Genomic DNA, 27,482 nt, shown 5'->3' on the forward strand with positions numbered 1-27,482 from the left:
GACACAGGGACACAGGTAGATAGGGAGACAGGGAGACAGGGAGACAGGGAGACAGGGAGACAGAGAGCAACAGAGACAGTGATCCAGTGATCCAAGGATCCAGAAGGCCACAGTGCCACACACCCAGGGAGCTGGGGAGACAGTGATCCAGACAGTCAGAGAACCAGAAAACTATTATCCAGGTGTCAGAGACAGGGGGAGAAAGGAGAGAGGGAGGCAGAGAGATAGAGAGCCAGGGAGAGAGGAAAGCAGAGAGCCAGGGAACCAGGGAACCAGGGAGCCAGGGAGCCGGAGAGACAGTGAGACAGTGAGACAGGGAGACAGGGACACAGGGACACAGGGACACAGGTAGACAGGGAGATAGGGAGACAGGCAGACAGGGTGACAGGGACACAGGTAGACAAGGAGCCAGGGATCCAGGGATCCAGGGAGCCAGGGAGCCAGGGAGCCAGGTAAACAGAGAGCCAGTTAGCCAGGGACACAGGGAGACAGGGAGACAGGGAGACAGGGACACACGGACACAGGGACACAGGGACACCGGTAGACAGGGAGACAGGCAGACAGGGAGACATGGAGACAGGGAGACAGGGAGACAGGGAAGCAGAGAGCCACAGAGACAGTGATCTAGTGATCCAAGGATCCAGAAGGCCACAGTGCCACACACCCTGGGAGCTGGGGAGACAGTGAGCCCGACAGTCAGAGAACAAGAAAACCTTCATCCAGGGGTCAGAGACAGGGGGAGACAAGGAGGGAGGGAGGGAGAGATAGATAGCCAGGGAGAGAGGAAAGCAGAGAGCCAGGGAACCAGGGAACCAGGGAGCCAGGCAGCCGGAGAGACAGGGACACAGGGAGATAAGGAGACAGGGACACAGGTATACAGGTATACAGGGAGACAGGGAGCCAGCGAGCCAGGGAGCCAGGGAGCCAGGGAACCAGAAAGCCAGAGAGCGAGGGACACAGGGACACAGGAACACACGAGACAGGGAGACAGGGAGACAGGGAGACAGGGAGACAGGGAGACAGGGAGACAGGGAGACAGGGAGACAGGGAGACAGGGAGACAGGAAGCCAAAGAGCCAGAGAGCCAGATAGCCAGGGACACAGGGACACAGGGACACAGGGAGCCTGGGACACAAGGAGACAAGGAGACAGGGAAACAGGCAGACAGGGACACAGGGACACAGTGAGACAGGGACACAGGGACACAGGGAAACAAGGAGACAGGGACACAGAGACACAGAGACACAGGGAGCCAGAAAGCCAGGGACACAGGTAGACAGGGAGACAGGAGACAGGGACACAGGGACGCAGGGAGCCAGGGAGACCAGGAAAAAGAAAGCCATGTAACCAGGGAACCAGGGAGCCAGAGAGCCAGAAAGCCAGGGAGACAGGGAGACAGTGAGACAGGGAGACAGGGACACAGGGAGACAGCGACACAGGTAGACAGGGACACAGGGCCACAGGTAGACAGTGAGACAGGGACTCAAGTAGACAGATAGACAGGTAGACAGGGAGAGAGGGAGACAGGGAGACAGGGAAACAGACAGCCATGTAACCAGGGAACCAGGGAGCCAGGGAGCCAGGGACAGAGTAACACAGGGACAAAGGGACACAGGAGACAGGGAGACAGGGAGACAGGGAGACAGGGAGACAGGGACACGCGGACACAGGGACACAGGGACACAGGGAGACAGGGATACAAGTAGACACGTAGACAGAGAGACAGGGAGACAGGGAGACATGGAGACAGGGACACAGGGACACAGGGAGACAGGGAGACAGGGAGACAGGGACACAGGTAGACACGTAGACAGGGAGACAGGGAGACAGGGAAACAGAGAGCCATGTAACCGGAGAGCCAGAGAGCCAGAGAGCCAGAGAGCCAGGGACAGAGGGAGACAGGGACACAGGGAGACAGGGACACAGGGACACAGATAGACAGGGACACAGGGACACAGGTAGACAGGGAGACAGGGAGACAGGGAGACAGGGAAACAGGCAGACAGGAAGATAGGGAGACAGGGACACAGGGAGACAGTGAGACAGGGACACAGGGAGACACGGAGACAGGGACACAGGGAGACAGGGAGACAGGAAGAGAGGGACACAGGTAGACAGGGAGACAGGGAGACTGGGAGACAGGGACACAGGGACACAGGGACACAGGTAAACAGGGAGAAAGGGAGACAGGGAGACACGGAGACAGGGACCCAGGGACACAGGTAGACAGGTAGACCGGGAGACAGGGAGACAGGGAGTCAGGGAGCCAGAGAGCCAGAGAGCCAGGGTCACAGGGAGATAGGGAGACAGGGAGACTGGGAGACAGGGACACAGGGACACAGGTAGATAGGGAGACAGGGAGACAGGGAGACAGGGAGACAGGGAGACAGAGAGCAACAGAGACAGTGATCCAGTGATCCAAGGATCCAGAAGGCCACAGTGCCACACACCCAGGGAGCTGGGGAGACAGTGATCCAGACAGGAAGAGAACCAGAAAACTATTATCCAGGTGTCATAGACAGGGGGAGACAAGGAGGGAGGGAGGCAGAGAGATAGAGAGCCAGGGAGAGAGGAAAGCAGAGAGCCAGGGAACCAGGGAACCAGGGAGCCAGGGAGCCGGAGAGACAGTGAGACAGGGAGATAGGGAGACAGGCAGACAGGGTGACAGGGACACAGGTAGACAAGGAGCCAGGGATCCAGGGATCCATGGAGCCAGGGAGCCAGGGAGCCAGGTAAACAGAGAGCCAGTTAGCCAGGGACACAGGGAGACAGGGAGACAGGGAGACAGGGACACACGGACACAGGGACACAGGGACACAGGGACACCGGTAGACAGGGAGACAGGGAGACATGGAGACAGTGAGACAGGGAGACAGGGAGACAGGGAGACAGGGAGCCAGAGAGCCACAGAGACAGTGATCTAGTGATCCAAGGATCCAGAAGGCCACAGTGCCACACACCCTGGGAGCTGGGGAGACAGTGAGCCCGACAGTCAGAGAACAAGAAAACCATCATCCAGGGGTCAGAGACAGGGGGAGACAAGGAGGGAGGGAGGGAGATATAGATAGCCAGGGAGAGAGGAAAGCAGAGAGCCAGGGAACCAGGGAACCAGGGAGCCAGGCAGCCGGAGAGACAGGGACACAGGGAGATAAGGAGACAGGGACACAGGTATACAGGTATACAGGGAGACGGGGAGCCAGCGAGCCAGGGAGCCAGGGAGCCAGGGAGCCAGGGAACCAGAAAGCCAGAGAGCGAGGGACACAGGGACACAGGGACACACGAGACAGGGAGACAGGGAGACAGGGAGACAGGGAGACAGGGAGACAGGGAGACAGGGAGACAGGGAGACAGGGAGACAGGGAGACAGGGAGACAGGGAGACAGGGAGACAGGAAGCCAAGGAGCCAGAGAGCCAGATAGCCAGGGACACAGGGACACAGGGACACAGGGAGACTGGGACACAAGGAGACAAGGAGACAGGGAAACAGGGAGACAGGGACACAGGGACACAGGGAGACAGGGACACAGGGACACAGGGAAACAGGGAGACAGGGACACAGGGACACAGAGACACAGGGAGCCGGAGAGCCAAGTACACAGGTAGACAGGGAGACAGGAGACAGGGACACAGGGACACAGGGACACAGGGACGCAGGGAGCCAGGGAGACCAGGAAAAAGAAAGCCATGTAACCAGGGAACCAGGGCGCCAGAGAGCCAGGGAGCCAGGGAGACAGGGAGACAGGGAGACAGGGACACAGGGAGACAGGGACACAGGTAGACAGGGACACAGGGCCACAGGTAGACAGTGAGACAGGGACTCAAGTAGACAGATAGACAGGTAGACAGGGAGAGAGGGAGACAGGGAGACAGGGAAACACAAAGCCATGTAACCAGGGAACCTTGGAGCCAGGGAGCCGAGACAGAGAAACACAGGGACACAGGGACACAGGGACACAGGGAGACAGGAGACAGGGAGACAGGGAGTCAGGGAGACAGGGAGACAGGGACACATGGACACAGGGACACAGGGACACAGGGAGACAGGGATACAAGTAGATTCGTAGACAGAGAGACAGGGAGACAGGGAGACAGGGAGACAGGGAGAAAGGGAGACAGGGCGACAGGGAGACAGGGAGACAGAGAGCCAGAGAGCCAGAGAGCCAGGGACACAGGGAGACAGGGACACAGGGACACAGTGAGACAGGGAGACAGGGACACAGGGAGACAGGGACACAGGGAGACAGGGAGACAGGGATACAGGGAGACAGGGACACAGGGAGACAGTGACACAGGGAGACAGGGACACATGTAGACAGGTAGACAGGGAGACAGGGAGACAGAGAGACAAGGAGAAAGGGACACAGGTAGACAGGGACACAGGGATACGGGGAGACACGGAGACAGGTAGACCGGGAGACAGGGAGACAGGGACACAGGGACACAGTGACACAGGGACACAGGTAGACAGGGAGACACGGATACAGGGAGCCAGAGAGCCACAGAGACAGTGATCTATTGATCCAAGGATTCAGAAGGCCACAGTGCCACACACCCCGTGAGCTGGGGAGACAGTGAGCCAGACAGTCAGAGAACCAGAAAACCATTATCCAAGTGTCAGAGACAGGGGGAGACAAGGTGGGAGGGAGGCAGAGAGATAGAGAGCCAGGGAGTGAGGAAAGCATAGAGCCAGGTAACCAGGGAACCAGGGAGCCAGGGAGCCGGAGAGAGAGGGACACAGGGAGATAAGGTGACAGGGACTCAGGTAGACTGGGAGACAGGGAGACAGGGAGACAGGGAGACAGGGAGTCAGGGAGTCAGGGAGCCAGGGAACCAGAAAGCCAGAGAGCGAGGGAGACAGGGAGACAGGGTGACAGGGAGACAATGAGACAGGGAGACAGGGAGACAGGGAGACAGAGAGACAGGGAGACAGGGAGACATGGAAACAGGGACACAGGGAGACAGGAAGCCAAGGAGCCAGAGGGCCAGAGAGCCAGGGACACAGGGACACAGGGACACAGGGAGACTGGGACACAGGGACACAGGGAAACAGGGAGACAGGGACACAGGGACACAAAGACACAGGGAGCCAGAGAGCCAGGGACACAGGTAGACAGGGAGACAGGGGACAGGGACACAGGGACGCAGGGAGCCAGGGAGACCAGGAAAAAGAAAGCCATGTAACCAGGTAACCAGGGAGCCAGAGAGCCAGAGCGCCAGGGACACAGGGAGACAGGGACACAGGGACACAGGGACACAGGGAGACAGGGACAGAGGTAGACAGTGACACAGGGCCACAGGTAGAAGTGAGACAGGGAGTCAAGTAGACAGATAGACAGGTAGACAGGGAGAGAGGGAGAGAGGGAGACAGGGAAACAGAAAGTCATGTAATCAGGGAACCAGGGAGCCAGGGAGCCAGGGACACAGGGAGACATGGACACAGGGACACAGATAGACAGGGACACAGGGACACAGGTAGACAGGGAGACAGGGAGACAGGGAAACAGGCAGACAGGAAGATAGGGAGACAGGGACACAGGGAGACAGTGAGACAGGGACACAGGGAGACATGGAGACAGGGACACAGGGAGACAGGGAGACAGGGAGACAGGGAGACAGGGACAGAGGTAGACAGGGAGACAGGGAGACTGGGAGACAGGGACACAGGGACACAGGGACACAGGTAAACAGGGAGAAAGGGAGACAAGGAGACAGGGGGACAGGGACCCAGGGACACAGGTAGACACGTAGACCGGGAGACAGGGTGACAGGGAGTCAGGGAGCCAGAGAGCCAGAGAGCCAGGGTCACAGGGAGATAGGGAGTCAGGGAGACTGGGAGACAGGGACACAGGGACAGAGGTAGATAGGGAGACAGGGAGACAGGGAGACAGGGAGACAGAGAGCAACAGAGACAGTAATCCAGTGATCCAAGGATCCAGAAGGCCACAGTGCCACACACCCAGGGAGCTGGGGAGACAGTGATCCAGACAGTCAGAGAACCAGAAAACTATTATCCAGGTGTCAGAGACAGGGGAGGACAAGGAGGGAGGGAGGCAGAGAGATAGAGAGCCAGGGAGAGAGGAAAGCAGAGAGCCAGGGAACCAAGGAACCAGGGAGCCAGGGAGCCGGAGAGACATTGAGACACGGAGACAGGGACACAGGGACACAGGGACACAGGTAGACAGGGAGATAGGGAGACAGGCAGACAGGGTGACAGGGACACAGGTAGACAAGGAGGGAGGGATCCAGGGAGCCAGGGAGCCAGGGAGCCAGGGAGCCAGGTAAACAGAGAGCCAGTTAGCCAGGGACACAGGGAGACAGGGAGACAGGGAGACAGGGACACACGGACACAGGGACACAGGGACACAGGTAGACAGGGAGACAGGGAGACAGGGAGACTGGGAGCCAGGGAGCCAGGGAGCCAGGGAGACATGGAGACAGGGAGACAGGGAGACAGGGAGACAGGGATACAGGGAGCCAGGGAGCCAGAGAGCCACAGAGACAGTGATCTAGTGTTCCAAGGATCCAGAAGGCCTCAGTGCCACACACCCTGGGAGCTGGGGAGACAGTGAGCCCGACAGTCAGAGAACAAGAAAACCATTATCCAGGGATCAGAGACAGGGGGAGACAAGGAGGGAGGGAGGGAGAGATAGATAGCCAGGGAGAGAGGAAAGCAGAGAGCCAGGGAACCAGGGAACCAGGGAGCCAGGGAGCCGGAGAGACAGGGACACAGCGAGATAAGGAGACAGGGACACAGGTATACAGGTATACAGGGAGACAGGGAGCCAGGGAGCCAGGGAGCCAGGGAGCCAGGGAGCCAGGGAACCAGAAAGCCAGAGAGCGAGGGACACAGGGACACAGGGATACACGAGACAAGTAGACAGGGAGACAGGGAGACAGGGAGACAGGGAGACAGGGAGACAGGTAGACAGGGAGACAGGGAGACAGGGAGACAGGGAGACAGGGAGACAGGGAGACAGGGAGACAGGGAGACAGGAAGCCAAGGAGCCAGAGAGCCAGAGAGCCAGGGACACAGGGACACAGGGACACAGGGAGACTGGGACACAAGGAGACAAGGAGATTGGGGGACAGGGAGACAGCGACACAGGGACACAGGGAGACAGGGACACAGGGACACAGGGAAACAGGGAGACAGGGACACAGGGACACAGAGACACAGGGAGCCAGAGAGCCAGGGACACAGGTAGACAGGGATACAGGAGACAGGGACACAGGGACACAGGGACACAGGGACGCAGGGAGCCAGGGAGACCAGGAAAAAGAAAGCCATGTAACCAGGGAACCAGGGAGCCAGAGAGCCAGAGAGCCAGGGACACAGGGCGACAGGGACACAGGGAGACAGGGACACAAGGAGACAGGGACACAGGTAGACAGGGACACAGGGCCACAGGTAGACAGTGAGACAGGGACTCAAGTAGACAGATAGACAGGTAGACAGGGAGAAAGGGAGACAGGGAGACAGGGAAACAGAAAGCCATGTAACCAGGGAACCAGGGAGCCAGGGAGCCAGGGACACAGGGAGACAGGGACACAGGGACACAGGGAGACAGGGACACAGGGACACAGGGAGACAGGGAGACAGGGAGACAGGGAGACAGGGAGACAGGGAGACAGGGAGACAGGGAGACAGGGAGACAGGGAGACAGGGAGACAGGGAGACAGGGAGACAGGGAGACAGGGATACAGAGAGCCAGAGAGCCAGGGACACAGGGAGACAGGGACACAGGGACACAGTGAGACAGGGAGACAGGGACACAGGGAGACAGGGAGACAGGGATACAGGGAGACAGGGACACAGGGAGACAGGGACACAGGTAGATACGTAGACAGGGAGACAGGGAGACAGGGAGACAAGGAGACAGGGACACAGGTAGACAGGGACAGAGGGAGACAGGGACACAGGGATACGGGGAGACACGGAGACAGGTAGACCGGGAGACAGGGAGACAGGGACACAGGGACACAGTGACACAGGGACACAGGTAGACAGGGAGACACGGATACAGGGAGCCAGAGAGCCACAGAGACTGTGATCTAGTGATCCAAGGATTCAGAAGGCCACAGTGCCACACACCCCGTGAGCTGGGGAGACAGTGAGCCAGACAGTCAGAGAACCAGAAAACCATTATCCAAGTGTCAGAGACAGGGGGAGACAAGGTGGTAGGGAGGCAGAGAGACAGAGAGCCAGGGAGTGAGGAAAGCAGAGAGCCAGGGAACCAGGGAACCAGGGAGCCAGGGAGCCGGAGAGAGAGGGACACAAGGAAATAAGGAGACAGGGACTCAGGTAGACAGGGAGACAGGAAGACAGGGAGACAGGGAGACAGGGAGACAGGGAGCCAGGGAGCCAGGGAGCCAGGGAGCCAGGGAGCCAGGGAACCAGAAAGCCAGAGAGCGAGGGAGACAGGGAGACAGGGTGACAGGGAGACAATGAGACAGGGAGACAGGGAGACAGGGAGACAGAGAGACAGGGAGACAGGGAGACATGGAAACAGGGACACAGGGAGACAGGAAGCCAAGGAGCCAGAGAGCCAGAGAGCCAGAGACACATGGACACAGGGACACAGGGAGACTGTGACACAGGGAGACAAGGAGACAGGGAGACAGGGACACAGGGACAGAGGGACACAGGGACACAGCGACACAGGGACACAGGGACACAGAGACACAGTGAACCAGAGAGCCAGGGACACAGGTAGACAGGGAGACAGGGAGACAGGGACACAGGGCCACAGGGAGACAGGGAGCCAGAGAGCCAGGGACACAGGGAGACAGGAAAACAGGGACACAGGGAGACAGGGTGATAGGGAGACAGGGAGATATGGAGACAGGGAGACAGGGAGACAGGGAGACAGGGAGACAGAGACACAGGGAGACAGGGAGACAGGGACACAGGGAGCCAGGGAGACAGGGACACAGGGACACAGGTAGGCAGGGAGACAGAGAGACAGGGAGACAGGGAGACATGGAAACAGGGACACAGGGAGACAGGAAGCCAAGGAGCCAGAGAGCCAGAGAGCCAGAGACACATGGACACAGGGACACAGGGAGACTGTGACACAGGGAGACAAGGAGACAGGGAGACAGGGACACAGGGACAGAGGGACACAGGGACACAGCGGCACAGGGACACAGGGACACAGAGACACAGTGAACCTGAGAGCCAGGGACACAGGTAGACAGGGAGACAGGGAGCCAGGGACACAGGGCCACAGGGAGACAGGGAGCCAGAGAGCCAGGGACACAGGGAGACAGGAAAACAGGGACACAGGGAGACAGGGTGATAGGGAGACAGGGAGATATGGAGACAGGGAGACAGGGAGACAGGGAGACAGGGAGACAGGGAGACAGAGACACAGGGAGACAGGGAGACAGGGACACAGGGAGCCAGGGAGACAGGGACACAGGGACACAGGTAGGCAGGGAGACAGGGAGACAGGCAGACAGGGAGTCAGGGAGCCTGAGAGCCAGAGAGCCAGGGTCACAGGGAGACAGGAAGGCAGGGAGACAGGGAGACAGGGACACAGGTACACAGGGACACAGGTAGATAGGGAGACAGGGAGACAGGGAGACAGGGAGCCATTGAGCCACAGAGACAGTGATCCAGTGATCCAAGGATCCAGAAGGCCACAGTGCCACACACCCAGGGATCTGGGGAGACAGTGATCCAGACAGTCAGAGAACCAGAAAACTATTATCCAGGGGTCAGAGACAGGGGGAGACAAGGAGGGAGGGAGGCAGAGAGATAGAGAGATAGGTAGAGAGGAAAGCAGAGAGCCAGGGAACCAGGGAGCCAGGGAGCCGGAGAGACAGGGAGACAGGGAGACAGGGACACAGGGACACAGGGAGACAGGAAGACAGGGAGACAGGGAGACAGGGAGACAGTGTGACAGGAACACAGGTAGACAGGGAGCCAGGGAGCCAGGGAGCCAGGGAGCCAGGGAGCCAGGGTGCCAGGTAACCAGAGAGCCAGAGAGCCAGGGACACAGGGAGACATGGAGACAGGGACACAGGGACACAGGGACACAGGGACACAGGGACACAGGTAGACAGGGAGACAGGGAGACAGGGAGACTGGGAGACAGGGAGACAGGGAGACAGGGAGACAGGGAGACAGGGAGACAGGGAGACAGGGAGACAGGGAGCCAGAGAGCCACAGAGATAGTGATCTAGTGATCCAAGGATCCAGAAGGCCACAGTGCCACACACCCAGGGAGCTGGGGAGACAGAGAGCCAGACAGTCAGAGAACCAGAAAACCATTATCCAGGGGTCAGAGACAGGGGGAGACAAGGAGGGAGGGAGGCAGAGAGATAGAGAGCCAGGGAGAGAGGAAAGCAGAGAGCCAGGGAACCAGGGAACTAGGGAGTCAGGGAGCCAGGGAGCCGGAGAGACAGGGATACAGGGAGACAGGCACACAGGGACACAGGGAGATAGGAAGCCAGGGAGCCAGAGAGGTGGAGAGCCAGTGAGCCAGACAGACAGAGAGTCAAAAATCAGAGAGCCAGAGAGCCAGGCAGAACAGAAGCCAGGGAGCCAGTGAGACTGGGCGCCAGGGAGTCAGAGAGAGAGAGAGAGAGAGAGAGAGAGAGAGAGGGAGAGAGACAGAAAGAGAGAGACAGAGAGAGATTAAGAGAGATAATGAGACAGAGACAGAGAGACAGAGACAGAAAAAGAGAGACAGAGAGACAGAGAGAGAGATAGAGACACAGAGAGAAAGAGATACAGAAACAGAGAGAAGGGAGTCAGGAAGCCAGAGAATCAGGGAGCATGGGAGACAGGGAGCCAGAGAGGCAGAGAGCCCCAGTGATCCAAGGATACAGAAGGCCAGAGTGCCTCAGACCTAGGGAGCTGTGGAACCAGTGATTCAGACAATCAGAAAACCAGAAAACCATTATCCAGGGACCAGAGACAGAGGGAGACAAGGAGACAGTGAGGCAGAGAGATAGAGAGATAGAGAGCCAGAGAGCCAGACAGCCAGAGAGCCATAAAATCAAATACCCAGGGGACCAGAGACACAGGGAGACAGGGAGGCAGAGAGATAGGGAGCCAGGGAGACAGGGAAGCAGACAGCCAGGGAACCAGGGAGCCAGGGAGCTGGAGAGACAGAGAGCCTGAGAGCTAGAGAAACAGGGAGACAGGGAGACAGGAAGCCAGGGAGCCAGAGAGCCAGAGAGGTGGAGAGCCAGTGAGCCAGAGAGACAGAGAGCCAGGGAACCAGGGTATCTAGGTGCCCAAGATTCAGAGAGCCAGTGTGCCAGGGAGCCAGGGAGACTGGTAGCCAGGGAGTCAGAGAGACAGACAGACAGACAGAGAGAGAGAGAGAGAGAGAGAGAGAGAGAGAGAGACAGACAGACAGACAGACAGACAGACAGACAGACAGACAGAGACACAGAGACACAGAGACACAGAGAGGGAGACAGAGACACAGAGAGACACAGACAGAGACACAGACAGAGAGAGACAGAGAGACAGAAACAGAGAGAAGGGAGTCAGGGAGCCAGGGAGCCAGAGAGACAGGGAGACACGGTGACAGGGCGACAGGGAGACAGGGAGACAGGGAGACAGAGGGACAGAGAGGCAGAGTGTCAGAGAGAGAGACAGAAAACCAGAAACCAGAGTCAGAGAGTCAGAGAGCTATGGAACAGAAACCAGAGCCAGAAAGATACACAGCCGAAGATCTAGAGACCGAGATCCAAATAGGAAGATCTTAACCCAGAAACATAGCCAGATACAGAGAGACAAAAAGGAGAGATCCAGAGACAGAGTCAAAGCTGAAGTCAGAACAAGAGCTAGAACCAAAGGCTGAGACAGAGGCAAAGACAGAGAGCCAAAGGAGAGCCAGATCCAGAGGCAGAAATCCAGCATCACAGACATGAGCCAGAAGGCAAAAGCAGAAGCAGAGACAAAGGTACAGACAAGGTACAGGCAGAGGCAGAGAGCAAGAGCCAGTTCCAAAGAGACTGAGCCAGAGCCAGAGCCAGAACCAGAGAATCACAGATCCAGACTCAGAATGAGTGGCAGATCCAGAGACAGATGTGACAGAGAAAAAGACACAGTCACAGACAGAGGGCCAGAGCCAGAGCCAGAGCGAAAGTCAGACCAGAGTCAAGACCTGAGCAAGAACCATGGGCAGAGCCAGAGTTAGTTTCAGAGAGCTAGAGATAGACCCAGAGGGCCAGAACACGAGCCAACTCAGAGTCAGATTTAAAGGACCAGAGAGCCAGATTAAGAGCCCTGGAGCCAGAGAGATTACCAAAAGCAGAGAGACAGAGACAGTGAGACAGACTGAGCCAGACCAGAGAGAGAGAGAGAGAGAGAGACAGAGACAGAGACAGAGACAGAGACACACAGAGAGACAGAGACACACAGAGAGACAGAGAGAGACTGACCCAGATCTATGAACCAGATTGAGAGCTAGAACTAGAGGCAGAGCTATAGATGGAACCATAGCCAGAAATAGAGCTAAAGACAGAGACAGGGAACCACAGCCAGAGAGAGCCAGGGTCAGAGCTAGAATCAGAGATAAAGACCCAATGCAACTCCAGAGCCAAAGCCAAAACCAGAATCTGAGCAAGAGCTACCAGAGAGCCCAGAGCCAGAGAGGCAGAGCCAGAGAGCCACAGGTAGAATGAAAGCCTGAGAGCCAGAGCTCCAGAAAGACAGAGAGATAGGGCCAGAAAGACAGAGCCACAGCTAGAGGGAGAAAGAGAGACAGACAGAAACAGAGAGACAGAACTACAGTCAGAGCTCAATCCAGAGACAGAGAACCATAGACGCTTAGACAGAATCAGAAACAAAGTGCCAGTGCCAGAGTAATAGCCAGAGCCAGAGCCAGAGCCAGAGGCAGAAAGACAGAGACAGAGACAGAGGCAGAAAGACAGAGACAGAGACAGAGGCAGAAAGACAGAGACAGAGAGCCTGAGCAAGAAAGACAGAGACAGGCATTGAGACAGAGCCAAAACCAGTACCAAATATCCAGAGCCAGAGCCAGAGCCAGAGAACAGAGCCTGAGGTAGAACCAGAGTCATAGAGTCAAAGAGTCAGGACTAGAGAGCCAGAAACACATTTAGAGGCAGAGAGTCAGACACAGAGAGGCAGAGCCACAGCCAGAGCCAGAGCCACAGGCAGAGTGAAAACAAGGGCCAGAGCGAGGAAGCAAGAGGAAAGCCAGAGCCAGATGCAGAAAGCCAGATGACGAAATTCAAATCCAGAGAGCTTGAACAAGAAAGTGAGAGGCAGAGGCAGAGGCAGAGGCAGAGGCAGAGAGGCAGAGGCAGAGGCAGAGCCAGAGCCAGAGGCAGAGCCAGAGCCAGAGGCAGAGCCAGAGCCAGAGAGCCAGAGGCAGTGCTAAAGAGCCAAGTCAGAGCAAGTGCCAGCGAGGTACAGGAGAGCCACAGCCAGAGCCAAAGAAGAGAGCCAGATGTAGAAATAGAGTCAGTGAGACAGAGAGCCAGGACCAGACTGACAGAACCACAAAGACAGAGAGACTGATAGAGGCTGAACCAGAATCATTGCCATATCCACAGCCAAAAATCCAGATCCAGAACCAGAAAGAGAGCCAAAGCCCAAGCCAGAACAATAGAGCCAGAGTAATAACCAGAGGCACAGGGCCAGAGAGCCAAAGCCATAGCCAAATCCACTGCCAGAAATCCAGGGACCAATAGCCATAACCAGAGGCAGACCTGAGAGCTAAAGCCATAGGCAGAGCCAGAACCAGAAAGACAGAGACAGAGGCTAAGAACTAGAGTTAGAGCCAGAGCCAGAGCCAAAGACGGGTAGCTAGTGCTAGAGACTGAGCCAGAGCCACAGAGCCAGACACTCAGAGTGAGAGAAAGAAGCACAGATCAGTCAAGAGCCTGAGAGCCAGAAGCAGAAAGCCAGATATCCAGAGCCAAAGCCAAACCATAGCCACACCCAGAGAGACAAAAAAAGGGCAGAGATCCAGAGAGAGAGAGAGACAAAGCCAAAGCCAGAGCCAGAAAGCCAGCATCAGAGGCAGCATCAGAGCCAGTGCCAAAGAACCAGAGATTGAGAGTTATAGCCAAAAGGAGAGAGCTGGATCCAGAGACCCAGAGCCATAGGCAGAGTCAGAGAGTTATAGCTGATGCCAGAGCTAGAGCCAGAATTAGGGTTTGACAAATAGTTAGCACACAGCCAGAGCCAGAACAGGAACAGTCAGAGTAAAAGCAACACCCAAAGAGCCAGGGAGTCAGGGAGTCAGGGAGCCAGGGAACCAGGGAGTCAGGGAGCCAGGGAGCCAGGGAGCCAGAGAGCCAGGGAGCCATGGAGCCACGGAGCCTGAGCCAGTGCCAGCGTTAAATATATAGAGACAAAGTTAGAACCATACTTAGAGCCAGCCAGCCAGAGCCAAAAAGCCTGAACCACAGCCACAGACAGAGAGCCTTAACCAGAGACAGAGAAGGTGACAGAGACAGAGAAAGATCAGTGCAAAGGACAGATCCAAAAGACAGAACCAGAGATATAGAGCCAGAGACAGACAGAGACAGAGACCTGGAGTCAAAGCTAGAGCAATGCCAAAGACAGAACCAGAGCCAGAGCTAGAGAACCAATATACTCAGGAGTCAGAGAGTAAAGAGAAAATGAGGCCATCCTATACCTCAAAACCTTCTCCCTAGTGAAGAAGCCACATACTAAAGATGACACAACCTTTCCAAATATTCCAATAGCTGGGGATCAAGTATTCAAATATGAGAACCTATAGCAGATATTATGCACCTAAGTTGCAATAAACACTTACCTGACAGGCAAGATGCTTGCAGCTATACATCAGTGGCATTACTATTAGGAAACAAAGCAACTGCTTTGTGATTGGGGTCGGGTCTGTTCCATAGGACAAAATCCACGCCTGGGATTATAAACCAGGTCCAAAGCCCATGGCTAGGGAAGACACAGACCCAGTGGAAAATGCACTATGATTATTTTGCTAGATGGATGCTGTCCTGTTGACTTCTAAATATTTGTGCTTATACTAAAACATAAGTGATACTCTAACCCTTGTCAGAGAAGTTCATTCCTGCATTGAATGGCAGTTAATTCAGACTCAGCAGCACAAAAGACTGAGAGAGACTGTTTAGTGGCCAGCATTAAATGAAATCTCTTTATTACCTCCTCCAAGGTCTACAGAAAAGGATGAGGAAAAACTTAAGAGCCAGAGATGGTGGACGTGTTCTGTGAAAAGCTACTGTCTTCTGAATATGGTATGGTTATTGCAACTACGAACCCATAGTACTTACCTGCACAATACCCAAACATGATCAAGTCCATCAACTCTCCATGGTGGAGGGAGGAGGGACTCATAAGGTTCCATTTCACTCTGAGGGGCTTTGGGTAGTTAACCAATGCCAGGGATGAGATTGTTTTCCCCCAACACACACACACACACACACACACACACACACACACACACACACACACACACACACACACAGCCTTTAAGATCCACCCAAATGCCAGTAAATAACCCCTACCCATCCTCATCCATGCAACTCCATTTAAATTTACTCAGTCACAAAAGCAAGCATGGGAGTAGAAGGGAGACCAGTTGGATGTAAGAAATAGTTCAGCAGAACAAGAGAAAATAACAGGGAGGAAATTTTGTCAAGGTATGTTATAGTCATGTATAAAAGTGTCCTAATTTTTAAAAAATGAAGCTTTTCTACATATCAGTACTAAATTTGGAAAGAAAGAATTCATGGAACTAATTCTATCAAAATAGTCAGAAAAATATTCCTTAGAATAAAATTGCCTAAGTATATGTAAGATCTTTAAAATGAGTATTACCAAATCCTAAAAATACAAATCAGAGACACTAAAAACTGGAACAAGTCTTCTGATGTTCATGGATCAACAGATGTCTACAACAGAACTGAGGAGTTCTTGATAACTGAAGTGTAGCCACCCACACAACTAAGGATGAAACTCTGTGGTTACCTCCACCACTCATGCTGGGAGTCTGTCTGGTTTGGGCTTGTGCAGATCTTGTGCACGCTGTCACCATCACTGTGAGTTCATATGGGAACTCACATAACTACCCTGTTATAGCTACTTCACCTTCCTCGTGTCTTTAACAAATTCAAACAGTAATAAGGCTTCAAACACAGATGGTTATACCTTGTCTCTAAAACTTAATCTTAATTTCACTTACCAAAGACCTAGTCCCTATATGTAAAGATAAAAGTGAAAGAAAGACAAAAAAATGAACACAAAAGAGGATGGGCAAAACATGATGAAGAAATGACTTCCTGACAAAAGGCTTTCTCAATAGCCCTTAAAAGCAACTCTGACAGTTTCCCAATCATTTAACTAGTCAGAATAATTGTCATTACTGACCCACCTGGAAATGGAACCTCTGAACTGGTCTTATCTTCCTGGTTCTTGGTTGATGTTTCTGGTTTTGGGACTCTAATTTCAGTCGGACTGGAGTCCTTTTGGGATATATTTTTCTTAGTTTTGGGCATATTGGTGGTATCTGGAATGAAAAAGAAAAAAGAGGGATATGTGTTTGTAATATGAACCTGCCTCAAGGACAGGGTGGGAGGAGCTCTTCAAGAGCTGGGCTGGGCCTTTGTGATTACACTTGCTATTCCTTGTTGAGGGTAAAAGTGCTTCCAGGGACTCCAAGAGACAGAACCTGGGTACTTAAACATACATTAAGAAAAACTTGGGCCTAGTGGAATTTCCTTTACTAAAATAAAAGATTTAAGTATTAAGCAAGCAAAAGAGAAACTATGATCCAAAAATGGACTCACCAGAAGGAAGACACAGTTACTTTATCAGTCAAACTATGAAGAGGTTCTTCCTCTTGAATTTTTGTTTCAGATCTACCTAGATATCTGGCATTCTAAACTTGGACAGCTGATTAATTTATATTCATACACACAAGGCCCTAGGTACCTTGGTTCCTTACCTCTTCTGGTCCTGGGTGTTTGACTGCCTTTCCCCGTGGTGGCTGCTCTTACAACTGAAAATCCCTGTGGCTCCCCGGTTGAGGAGTCCATGGAATATACCATAGCAACCAGGGAGAGGGGATTTCATCAGGGAAGGCTTTGGACGAACCATTGAAGTTATGAGGCCCTCAGGAGCACACCCCCCTACACATCATACTATGTTAAGAGAGCCCAAAATAAGTCACAAAGGATGGTGGACTTCCTGGGGAAGTAAATGGGAGTTATTTTTACATCCTGAGTACCCCAGAAAATATGGCCAACAGGCAAACAAGTTTACATTACTACACAATAGAGGTTAAAAGGCTAAAATTTCCTTTGTGAAGCTTTCAGGCTGCTATCCTTTTGAGATTAGAATTAATCTTTAGGTTTTAGCTTCTTTGGGATTAGAATTAATCTCTAGGTTTTGCTTTCATCTGAAATCAAGAAACTGTTCAAAGCATCTAGTCCCACTCCTCCAGACAAAAGCTTAATGCTTGCAGATAACTATTTAAGAAATAAAAGGAACATATTCTTGTTTAAATTCCTGCTGTTCAAAAGTCTCTTTCTCACCTGGCAGTGGTGGCTCATGCCTTTAATCTCAGCATTTAGGAGGCAGAGGCAGGTGGATCTCTGTGAGTTCAAGCCAGCCTGGTCTACAGAATGAGTTCTAAGACAGCCAGGACTACATATACAGAGAAAGCCTATATCAAAAAAAAGCCAAAAGAAAGAAAGAAAGAAAGAAAGAAAGAAAGAAAGAAAGAAAGAAAGAAAGAAAGAAAGAAAGAAAGAAAGAAAGAAAGAAAGAGAAAGGAAGGAAGGAAGGAAGGAAGGAAGGAAGAAAGAAAGAAAGGAAGAAAGAAAGAAAGCAAACTTCTTTCTCTATATTTTCTATTGATGTTAACAATGAAATACCAAGAAAGTTATAAAATTCTAAAATAGTATTTGATTGTTTGTTTTTTCTTTTGAGTAAATGTGTCCACAAAAGGTAATAGAAGAAGGTACTCCAGACCTTAGTAGGACCTCAGACCTTACCAGAGCTGATTCTATGATGTAACTACCATTCAGACCATAATATTCAGCACACAGACAGCACTAATTGCAAAATTAAAGCAAAGGCCTAATCAAAGTTAATGTAGATCCAGGAAAGTCTCTAAATGTACTAACCTTGCTTTTCTGCTTCTATAGTTCCGCTTCTGGGAAACTGTTCTTGTTAACTGAAGTATATCAACCCCGAGTATATTTTTTTTGTGCTTAAAAGCTTACCCTGAGAAAGGCTTGCAGCTACACCATGATCCTGAATAACCAGTGTAGTCTCTGGAAGGCTAATAAAGCCTTTCTTTTGGTCTTCTCTGTTGGATACCCCACCACAGGGGGATAGTTAAATTCACATTTCATAAACATAGAAACTAATGGTCATTTAAATTTTCTAGTCATAAAACGTATGTGGTAAAACCACCAGACCAGGGGGCAGAGAAGGGACATAGATTTTTGTTTGTGTTCTTCCAGCTGAGTTATCAGCCCATTTTTCATTGCAATTCAAATTTAATACTAGCTCACCAACATGGCTACTTAAACATAAGCTGAATAGGGGCAACAAGACATGATGAAGTGAATTATGGGGGAAGCTCAGGAGACCTCAACCATACAGGAAGAACTCTAGACAATTAAAGGATTCTAAGAGAAGGAAGGGCAAATAGTCTTCACTAGGAAAGGGCATGCCAATGGGTGATCCAACAAAAAATGGTCAGCCTAGAATACACATTCATACAAATATTATATATTCATACATGTATTATATAGCCTGAGCATGGTATATTTATGTGTTTAGGAATATATATAATATGTATATCATATATATATCACATATATATATGAACAATTAATAAAAAACAGAAGTCATGAATTTGAAAGAGAGCCAGAGTTTGGAAGAATGAAAGGTAAGGGAGATATGATAAATAAAAGAATAAATAAATAAATAATATTTTAAAGATATATAGAAAATAAGGATGCTGGGGTAGCTCCTATTCTACTTAGTCCATTAGTTGATTACAAATGCAAAATTTGCCAGCTTCATTTTTCTAAAGGAAAAAATAATTTAGAAGATGTTTGCTCCATACAATAGTACTAATTTACCTTCACTTAATTTCTTTAAAAAATACTGTTTATTGTTGTTTTATGTTTTATGGGTGTTTTTCTAGCATGATGTATGTACACCCAGACCTTCACTTAGTTTCTTAACACATTAACTTATGTTTTCATAAAATAAAATTATACATTTTTCAAATTTTTATCATAATCATCCCTTGTTATCAATAGTAACAGAATGTAGGTATCTTTGACAAGTTAATCTTGAAGAAGAAAGTTCTAAGATATTCAAGAACATCTTAGTCTGCACAGAATTCACTCTATGTTCTTGGCATAATAATATATGAAGTAACTTGGTTGATAAAGTATCACTTTAAGTGGAGACTATAATGTAAGAGTAACCAGTAAATCTTCATTCCTCCTCACCTGAGTAGAGAGATGGGGTGGAAAGAGTTGGAGGAGGGGAATGATCAATTATATTTTATTGAAAGATTCAAATGATTTCTCACTTTTTTCCTATTTGGCTTCACTCTAAGTATTTTCAAAAAAAGCCCAAAGTCATTTTCTAACAAAATCGCATTGTTTAAGCACCAGCCAGGGATATCTGAAATTGCATTTAAGATTTAATTCTAATCAGTTAAGCAGTCTCCTTGAATGCATTTCAACATCAAATTCCCTTGGCAGGGATGATGGGGAAATATATAGAAGTCAAATTAATCTGCCTTGGCCCAGAAAAAAATATCCTTTTCACTGGAATTAACACCCACTGTGACTAGTTTTTAATATCAACTTGATGCCAGTTTAATCATTTGAGAAGAAGGAACCTCAACTGAGAAAATGTCCCAAGTAGATTGGTTTGTGGGCAAGCCTGTGGGGCTGCTCCGCCTAAGCTGGAGTGCTAGAAGCAAGCGGATTGAGCAAGCCATAAGGAACAAACCACTAAGCATCACTCCTCCATGGCTTCTGCTTCAGTTCATGCCTCCAGGTTGCTGCCTTGAGGTCCTGTGTGGACTTACCTCGATAATGAACTGTGATGTGGAAGTATAATAGAAACAAATCATTTCCTTCCCAAGTTGTTTATGGTTATGTTTTGTCACAACAATAGAAACCCTAACTAATGGACACTTTGTAATTATTATTACCTTTATCTTTAAAAGCCTAAAAATTATCCCCCCTTTTTTTCAATCATTACCTAGATACCACTGTCTTTGAAACTCTTTAAGGACAATAGTGACTTGCACATGTCTTCTATCACAAATTAATAGTGGAACTACTATCAGATCACTGTATCCATTACTCTGGTCAGCTTAACCCAGGACAGTAACATAAAACTAGGTGAAGACTACACACCAGAGGGACTCATTATAAAGACACGGAGGGGGGAAATGGAAGTAATACAAGCTGGGAGCATGCCCATCACAACAGATGTGTAAGAGACAAAAAAAAAACCCACAAAAACAAACATGGTAAAAAATAAGCCATAGTGTCACGTCTACAAGCTCAGCAATCCATAATACCAGAAACCAAAGTCACTGAGATGGCTAAGACAAAAAAATCAGTGCCCTACTTTTGAGAAGGTTCAGTGAGCACACCAAGGACTCAAAGAAGACGAGGTGAAGAAAGCAGTTCAGGGGGGAGACAGGAAAGTTGCCATAGCTGATAATTTGGAGAAGAAATCTAAAATCATGGAGAAACAAATTTTTCAAGGAAATTGAGACCCTTAAGGAGAACTAGGCAGAAATGTTACAAAATAGACAAGTCGACCCTCACTAGATAACACTAAGCAGGGAAAAGAATACCAAAGATGGAGGACAAGGTCAATACAATAACACATCTAGATGTGTGTGTGTGTGTGTGTGTGTGTGTGTGTGTGTGTGTGTGTGTGTGTGTGCGTGTGCATATGTGTGTGATATGTATAAAGAAAAATATAAATAAACATGGCCAAATTCCAAGAACTTTAAAAGATATTCAAAAGAACAAACTTAGGAATCAGTGAAGTACAAAAAGGAGCTGAGATTAAAAACAAAACAGAAAATGTGTTCAATAAAATTGTATCAAAAAAGTTTTGGATTTAAGAGATAGACATAGATATACAAACAAAAGAAACATTTGGTACCACAAATACACTTTGCTGAGAAGGACTTTTTTTATAGGCTCAGGTTTTTTAAATCCTTTAATTAAAATTTGTATAAGGTGTTTCAAATTCTTTGACCCCTCCCCCTCTAGCCTACCATGCAAAGGTAGGGGAGAAAAGATGATAAGTAGGACACGGGGATGTGGACCTGTTTAGAAGTAGTTCTTTGAGGTGATTCCAATCTCTGTTTGTCAGGATACCAGCAGTCCAGTTCAGTAGTGTTAGGACACCAAACACAAATCAGCAGCAGTGGCATGATCCAGCAGAAACCGCCAGCCAAGATTCCACTAAATTGGCAAGAGTTAGCAGGAACAACCAGGACCTGAGGGGATGCCAAAAGAAGTTCTCTGCCATGTCTTTCTCAACGAAGCAAAGATCAGCAAACATGTGAGGCCAATTAATTGTTTCAAAGCTAGCTATGCAAACATGCCCTTCACTCTCAGTTCAGTTCTACTTATGCTCTCTCCAAACATCATGTGTCCTCCCACAGGTCTTGCCCCGGCAAAACACTGCATGGATCTGTCTCTTCAAAACACTACAGGAGACAGCATCACATGACACATCCAGAAACCTTCCACTTCACCTCTCCATGGTGTATATAGGGCATAGAAATTAACCAACCATGTTCAATAAGTCAGTGCAAAGGCCCCAGGCCACCACTAAAAAGAAACAAACCAGTAGAATGTGTTTTAAAAGAAAAGAAAAAAAAAAAACAATATTCACCTTTCTATAGGATCTGAGAACCATAACAAGGAGGAAGTGAAAATTCCCTATAATCTCTTCATATTCCCCCCTGAAGTCTCCATTCCTTGGCATTAACTGGTCTGTGTGGGGCATGCAGTTTCACCAGCTATTCTTTGTGCAGCCACATGCCAATTCCTTTTTACATCCTAAGGCAGAATTCGCCAGCACAGGCATGAATAGTGCGCCCCAGAAGCACAATATCCTTTAACACAGGGAAGAGATACAGATGGTACACTCCTAGACAGGATAATGCCCGTCCCTCTGGATAAGCCTGGTCCTTGTTTCTTTCAAGTAGTTTCATCTGTAAGGAGGTTAGGGGCGGGAACTCTCACAGAATGAGATCCTCTTGTTCCAGTACACGAGGTGCTCTAGGTACAGTGTGAACACATTCATCTTTTTCCACCTCAGCAAACTGCCCTTTGTGCTCTGTAGATTTCTTGATCTTAATACATTTCTTCCGTGATACACTCGTACCCTTTTTCTCCTCCCTTAATATAATAAAATATTTTACATTAATAAAATTATTCACGAGACAAAGCAGCAAAACAAAAACGTTTTATGAAAAGAAAAACTGAATTTGAATGAGAAAAAGACCACCTGCCCATACTTACCTATCCTTGACAGATTTGAATGTTGGTTGGACTTTTAAAATATTTTTAAAATTTTTCAAGAATTCTTTTTTGTAAATTGGATATTTTCTTTATTTTATCCTCATCTGTATCAGTAAGGCTCTGGCGTAGCCTCACAGGAGACACTCTTATCAGGCTCCTGTCAGCATGCACTTCTTGGCATCAGCAATAGTGTCTAGGTTTGGCGTCTGCATATGGGATGTATCCCCAGGTGGGGCAGTCTCTGAATGGACATTCCTTCAGTCTCTGCTCCCCACTTTTGTATTTCATTTAGACAGGAGCAATTCTGGGTTAAAAAATTGTAGATGAGTGGGTGGCCCCCTCCCCCAACTGGGTAACTACTTGGGCACCAAATATTGTGTATCTGTCCTGGAAAGATATAAAATTAAAATATACTCCCAAATGGGAATTATACCTACAACCCCAAAACTGGCCTATACAAGTTCCTCTTGATACGTACAATTAGTTTATTAGTGTTTTTATTTAATTGGAGGTGGAAGGCTATGGACAATTATTGTAACATCGCTGATGCCTCATCTGAATTAATAGAGTACAACATACTATTAAAGTGGCAGAGGTGACTAACAGGTTCAATTAACATAAAGCACAGACAAAAATCAGACTCTAGAAAAGTTTAATGTTGTGGTATATTATATCTTTGCTCTTATCAGGGACTTTGCTGACCTCAGGAAACAACATCCAACTGTTGTGGTCTGCCACTTAGAAAAGTTAAATAGCTTGAGAGAATTAGTCCTCCTACACCAAGTTTTTTGTATCTTCCCCAGTACTCTCTTCAGCTTCTGGTAAACACAATCCTGTAAGACCATACGTGACTGAAGTCATGTAGTTTTTTTTTTAATTGTGCTTGGTTGTTTTAACTTTGCATAATGTCTTCCAGTTCCATTGATTTTGCTTCAGATTGTGGGATTGCAACATTTTGTGGCAGAGTAATGTTCTGAGATATATATATATATTTTTTTCATTGTCTATTCATCAGACTTCAATTTGGGGTTATACAGAAGTGCAGATATCTCTGACATGTTTAGTTCTTTCAGGTAGTAGCAATATTGGTAGATCATATGATAGTATTATTTTTAATTTTCTGAGGTATCACCATACTGTTTTCTACAATGCCTTCAATAATCTACATTAACCAAGAGTACATGAAAAATCTTTTTCTGTAATCTTTGTTTCCCCTTATTATAATGAGTCTTTGATAATAAATGCTCTAATAGCAATGAGATGCTGTCTCACTGTGGTTTTAATTCATATATCTTGATTAGCAATGCCAACAAATTTTGCACATGCCTATGGATTATTTACATGTGGGTTTTTGGGGCAGGAAGTCCCTACTTATGTCTTTTGTGCACTTTTTAAATGAATATTTATAGAATGTGCTGGTTAGTTTTATCAACTTCACATAAATCTAGATACTTGGAAGTGGAAATCTCAATTGAGAAATTGTATCAGATTAGGCTATGGTCTTGATCAATGATTTATTTTGGAAGGCACAGCCCACTGCAGGTGGGTGCCAACTCCTCTAGGCAAGTGAGATTTTATATATATATATATATATATATATATATATATATATATATATATATATATATATGTGTGTGTGTGTGTTTGTGATATATATGTGTGGATGTGATATATATATGTGTGTGTATGTGTATGTATGTATCTGAGCAAGCAGCACTCCTTCTTGGTTTCTGCTTCAGTTTATAACTCCAAGTACCTGCCCTGTTTCTATTATCTATTAGCTTACAAAATGTTTTATTCCTTTATGTGTGTTGTGTAATCACTCTCTAGTTTCCTCTGCCATGCAGAAGGTTTTGTTTGGTCTGATAATATTTAAACGTTTTCTCTTTTGTTTCCTGTGCTTTGAGAATTTTGTCTTAGCAGTATTGGAGATCTGTGAAAGGGGGTTTTAAATATAAACCTTATGCACACTGGCTAACAGAGAGGTACAGAATAGCTGATAAAGTGCACTTAAGGAAGAACAAAAAGCCTGAAAGTCTCAGGATGATTCTGTCAATGGAGTTTCTGTTGTTTTGGGAATAGTAGAGCATCCTACAGTGAGTTTGAGGGTTTTAGAGGAACCACATACTGGTTCAAACTCAACTAAACCTCATAAAGTCAAATCATTTGAACCATGATGCAGTCCAAGTCTTAACTTTGAAATGCCTGTTTGCAGAAAAAACTGGTGGCAAGAACATAAATTGACTGAGAATATGGTAAATGCATGCCCTCTCCTGGAGAATGTGAGAAAATATTTTTCTGAACATTTCTCTGGTTCTGATTCCTCAGTAAAAGGCTTTATTTTTGTTTGATTTACTGCTGCTGTTGTTGTTGTTGTTGTTGTTGTTGTTGTTGTTGTTGTTGTTGTTGTTTGTAAGTGCTTGATGGAACACCAAACAAGAAAGTGTTGGCCATGTCCTGAGTCATCAGGTTGTTTTAAAAAGGCACTATAGATGGAAATGCTCAAGAATAATTATTCTGATACTTGTCATCCCCCCCCCTCAATGTCACAGATATCAATGTCTTAAAGAGTTGGAGAGACGGCTCAGTAGGTAATAGCACTGGCTGGTCTTTCAGAGGACCCAGGTTTGATTCCCAGAACCCACACAGTGGCTCACCGTGATCTATAGCTCCAAACCCAAAGGATTCCAGGATCCAATACCCTCTTCTGGCTCCAAATGAAATACAAATGCTTATGGTGCACAGTCATCCATATAAAAAAAAACATAAAATAAAAGTAATTTTAAAAAATCAATACCTTGACATTGAATTCAATGAGTAACTCTGAGAATATTAAGAAACCTAATTTGATACTGCTTCCTTATCTATAAAATGAGAGTGGCATTAGGTATCTAATTCTACCTGTGTTTCTTTAATTATCTTTATTGAGCATACAAAAACTTTTTTTAAGGCATGGGTGAACATGTATGCTACACTGGGATCCCAAACACCCAGTGTAGTTGCTTGCTGGCTAATAAAGACTTCCTATTGACTTAAACCCATATCCAAGCAATCGTCTTTAATAGATACCCCACAACAGATAGAACTCCCACAGGCAGTTAGCAATGTTCTAATGTCCTGTAAGACAGAATGAGGGTAAATATTTTCTAGCTATACACCTTGTTTTGAATTTCAAACAATGACATTTGTTTATGTTTAGGATTATTTCCCATGTTTTAAAAGTGTGTTTCAGAAGGTCCTTACCTATGCCTATATTTTGAAATCTTATCCCTATTTTCCTGAAGAAGTTTTAGATTATAAGTGTTATAATCTTTTATCCCGTTTGAGCCTTGTACAGGATAAGAAATGGCCTTGTTTCACTCTTCTACAGGTGTTTATTTAGTTTTAATATTACTATTAAGTTGAAAATACTCTTTTCACATCCTGGCATGGTGGTGCCCACCTTTATTCCCAGCACTTATGAAGCAGAGGCAGGATGATATCTGAGTTCAAGACCAGCCTGGTTTACAGAGTGAGTTCCAGGATAGGCAAGGATAAACAGAGAAACCCTGTCTTGAAAAAGAAGAAAGAAAAGAAGATGCTTTTTTTCTGTGTGTGTTCTCAGTATCTTTGTCATGAGTTTATTTTGGTTCCAGTGTTCTATCTGCTACCATTGCTCTGTAGAATATGTTGAGATCACATATACCGATATCTCTATTGTTATTCTTTTTGCTATTTAGGATCATTTGTGCTTCCATATGCAATTTATGTTCTTTTTCTCTATTTCTGTAAACTATCCCATTGGAATTTTGACTATGGTTGGTCTTGGTAACCAAGCAATTTCTAAGAGAATTTCTAAGAAGTAATAGCAATAATCAAACAATTTGAGAAAAAAGTGAATGGAAGTCTAGCACTCTTTCTTAATTGGTCACCATTACTGCCTTAATCAGTCACATTTTCCTCTTAAAGCAAGAGGTAGGAGGCAAGAACACTCAAAACTCTCGTACTTACATGACTGTGATGAAGAAACTGTAAAGAGTTGTTCAGTTTCCATAAGTAGTAGACTTTCTGTTGTGTCTGTTGGTGAAATCCACTTTAATCCACAGTGGTCTGATAAGATACAGGAGGTTGTTTAAATTTTCTTGTATCTGTTGATGCTGACTTTGTAAAATGAGTACATGGTCAGTTTTGGAGAAGGTTCCAGGAAAAAAATATATAATATATATATTATATATATTATATATTTTACATTTTGGGTGAAATGTGCTGTAGATATATGTTAGGTCCTTTTGGTTCATAACATCTGTTAGTTCCATTAATTCTCCATTTTTATCTGGGTGACCTGTCTATTGGTGAGAGTAGGGTATTGAATTCTCAAACTATTAATGTGTGAAGTTTGATGTGTGATTTAAGCTTTAGTGTTTTTTTGAATGTGGATACCCTTGCATTTTGGGCTTACATGTTAGAATTTATATATTGTCTTAGTGCATTGTCCTTTGATGAGTATGAAGTGTTCTTCCCTATCTCTTTTATTCATTTTGGTTGAAAGTCTATTTCATTGGATATTAGAATGGCTAGTCCACCTTGTTTCTTGGGTACATTTGCTTGGAAAGTCTTTTTCCAGCCCTTTACTCTAAGTTGATGCTTATCATGTTTGCTCAAGAGTGTTTCTTGTATACAGCAGAATGATGGATCCTTTTCTCTCATTCATTCCAATAATCTGTGTCTTTTTATTGGGGAATTGAGTTCACGGATATTCAAAGATATTAATGACCAGTGATTTTTAATTCCTGTTATTTTGGTGTGTGTGTGTGTGTGTGTGTGTGTGTGTGTGTGTGTGTGTGTGTGCGCGTGTGTGTTTGCTGGTGTGAGATAATTTATTTCCTCCATTTTTGTGTGTGTGGTTAGCTTCCTTGGAATGTAGTTTTCCTTCTAGTAGCTTCTCAAGTACAAACTTGTACAGCCACT

The 27,482-nt window shown here is 47.8% G+C and overlaps 1 protein-coding gene across 2 annotated transcripts in view; it reads right to left on the bottom strand.

The window, feature by feature from the left end:
- Tcp11x2 (t-complex 11 family, X-linked 2) overlaps positions 1-17,079 on the bottom strand; it is a 548,041-nt gene extending 530,962 nt beyond the window's left edge. For both annotated transcript variants that reach the window (XM_039100256.1, XM_008773460.3), the window contains exons 1-2: positions 16,943-17,079; positions 16,370-16,504 (exon numbers count right to left, since the gene is read on the bottom strand). Coding sequence is in view for 1 of the 2 variants with exons in the window: in XM_008773460.3 (XP_008771682.3) it covers positions 16,370-16,504; positions 16,943-17,045 (238 nt within the window). In the remaining variant the exon portion in view is untranslated. The remainder of the gene's footprint in view (positions 1-16,369; positions 16,505-16,942) is intronic.
- Between the last annotated feature and the right edge of the window lie 10,403 nt (positions 17,080-27,482).

This window comes from Rattus norvegicus, chromosome X (genome assembly GCF_036323735.1).
Source record: "Rattus norvegicus strain BN/NHsdMcwi chromosome X, GRCr8, whole genome shotgun sequence".
NCBI lineage: Eukaryota > Metazoa > Chordata > Mammalia > Rodentia > Muridae > Rattus > Rattus norvegicus.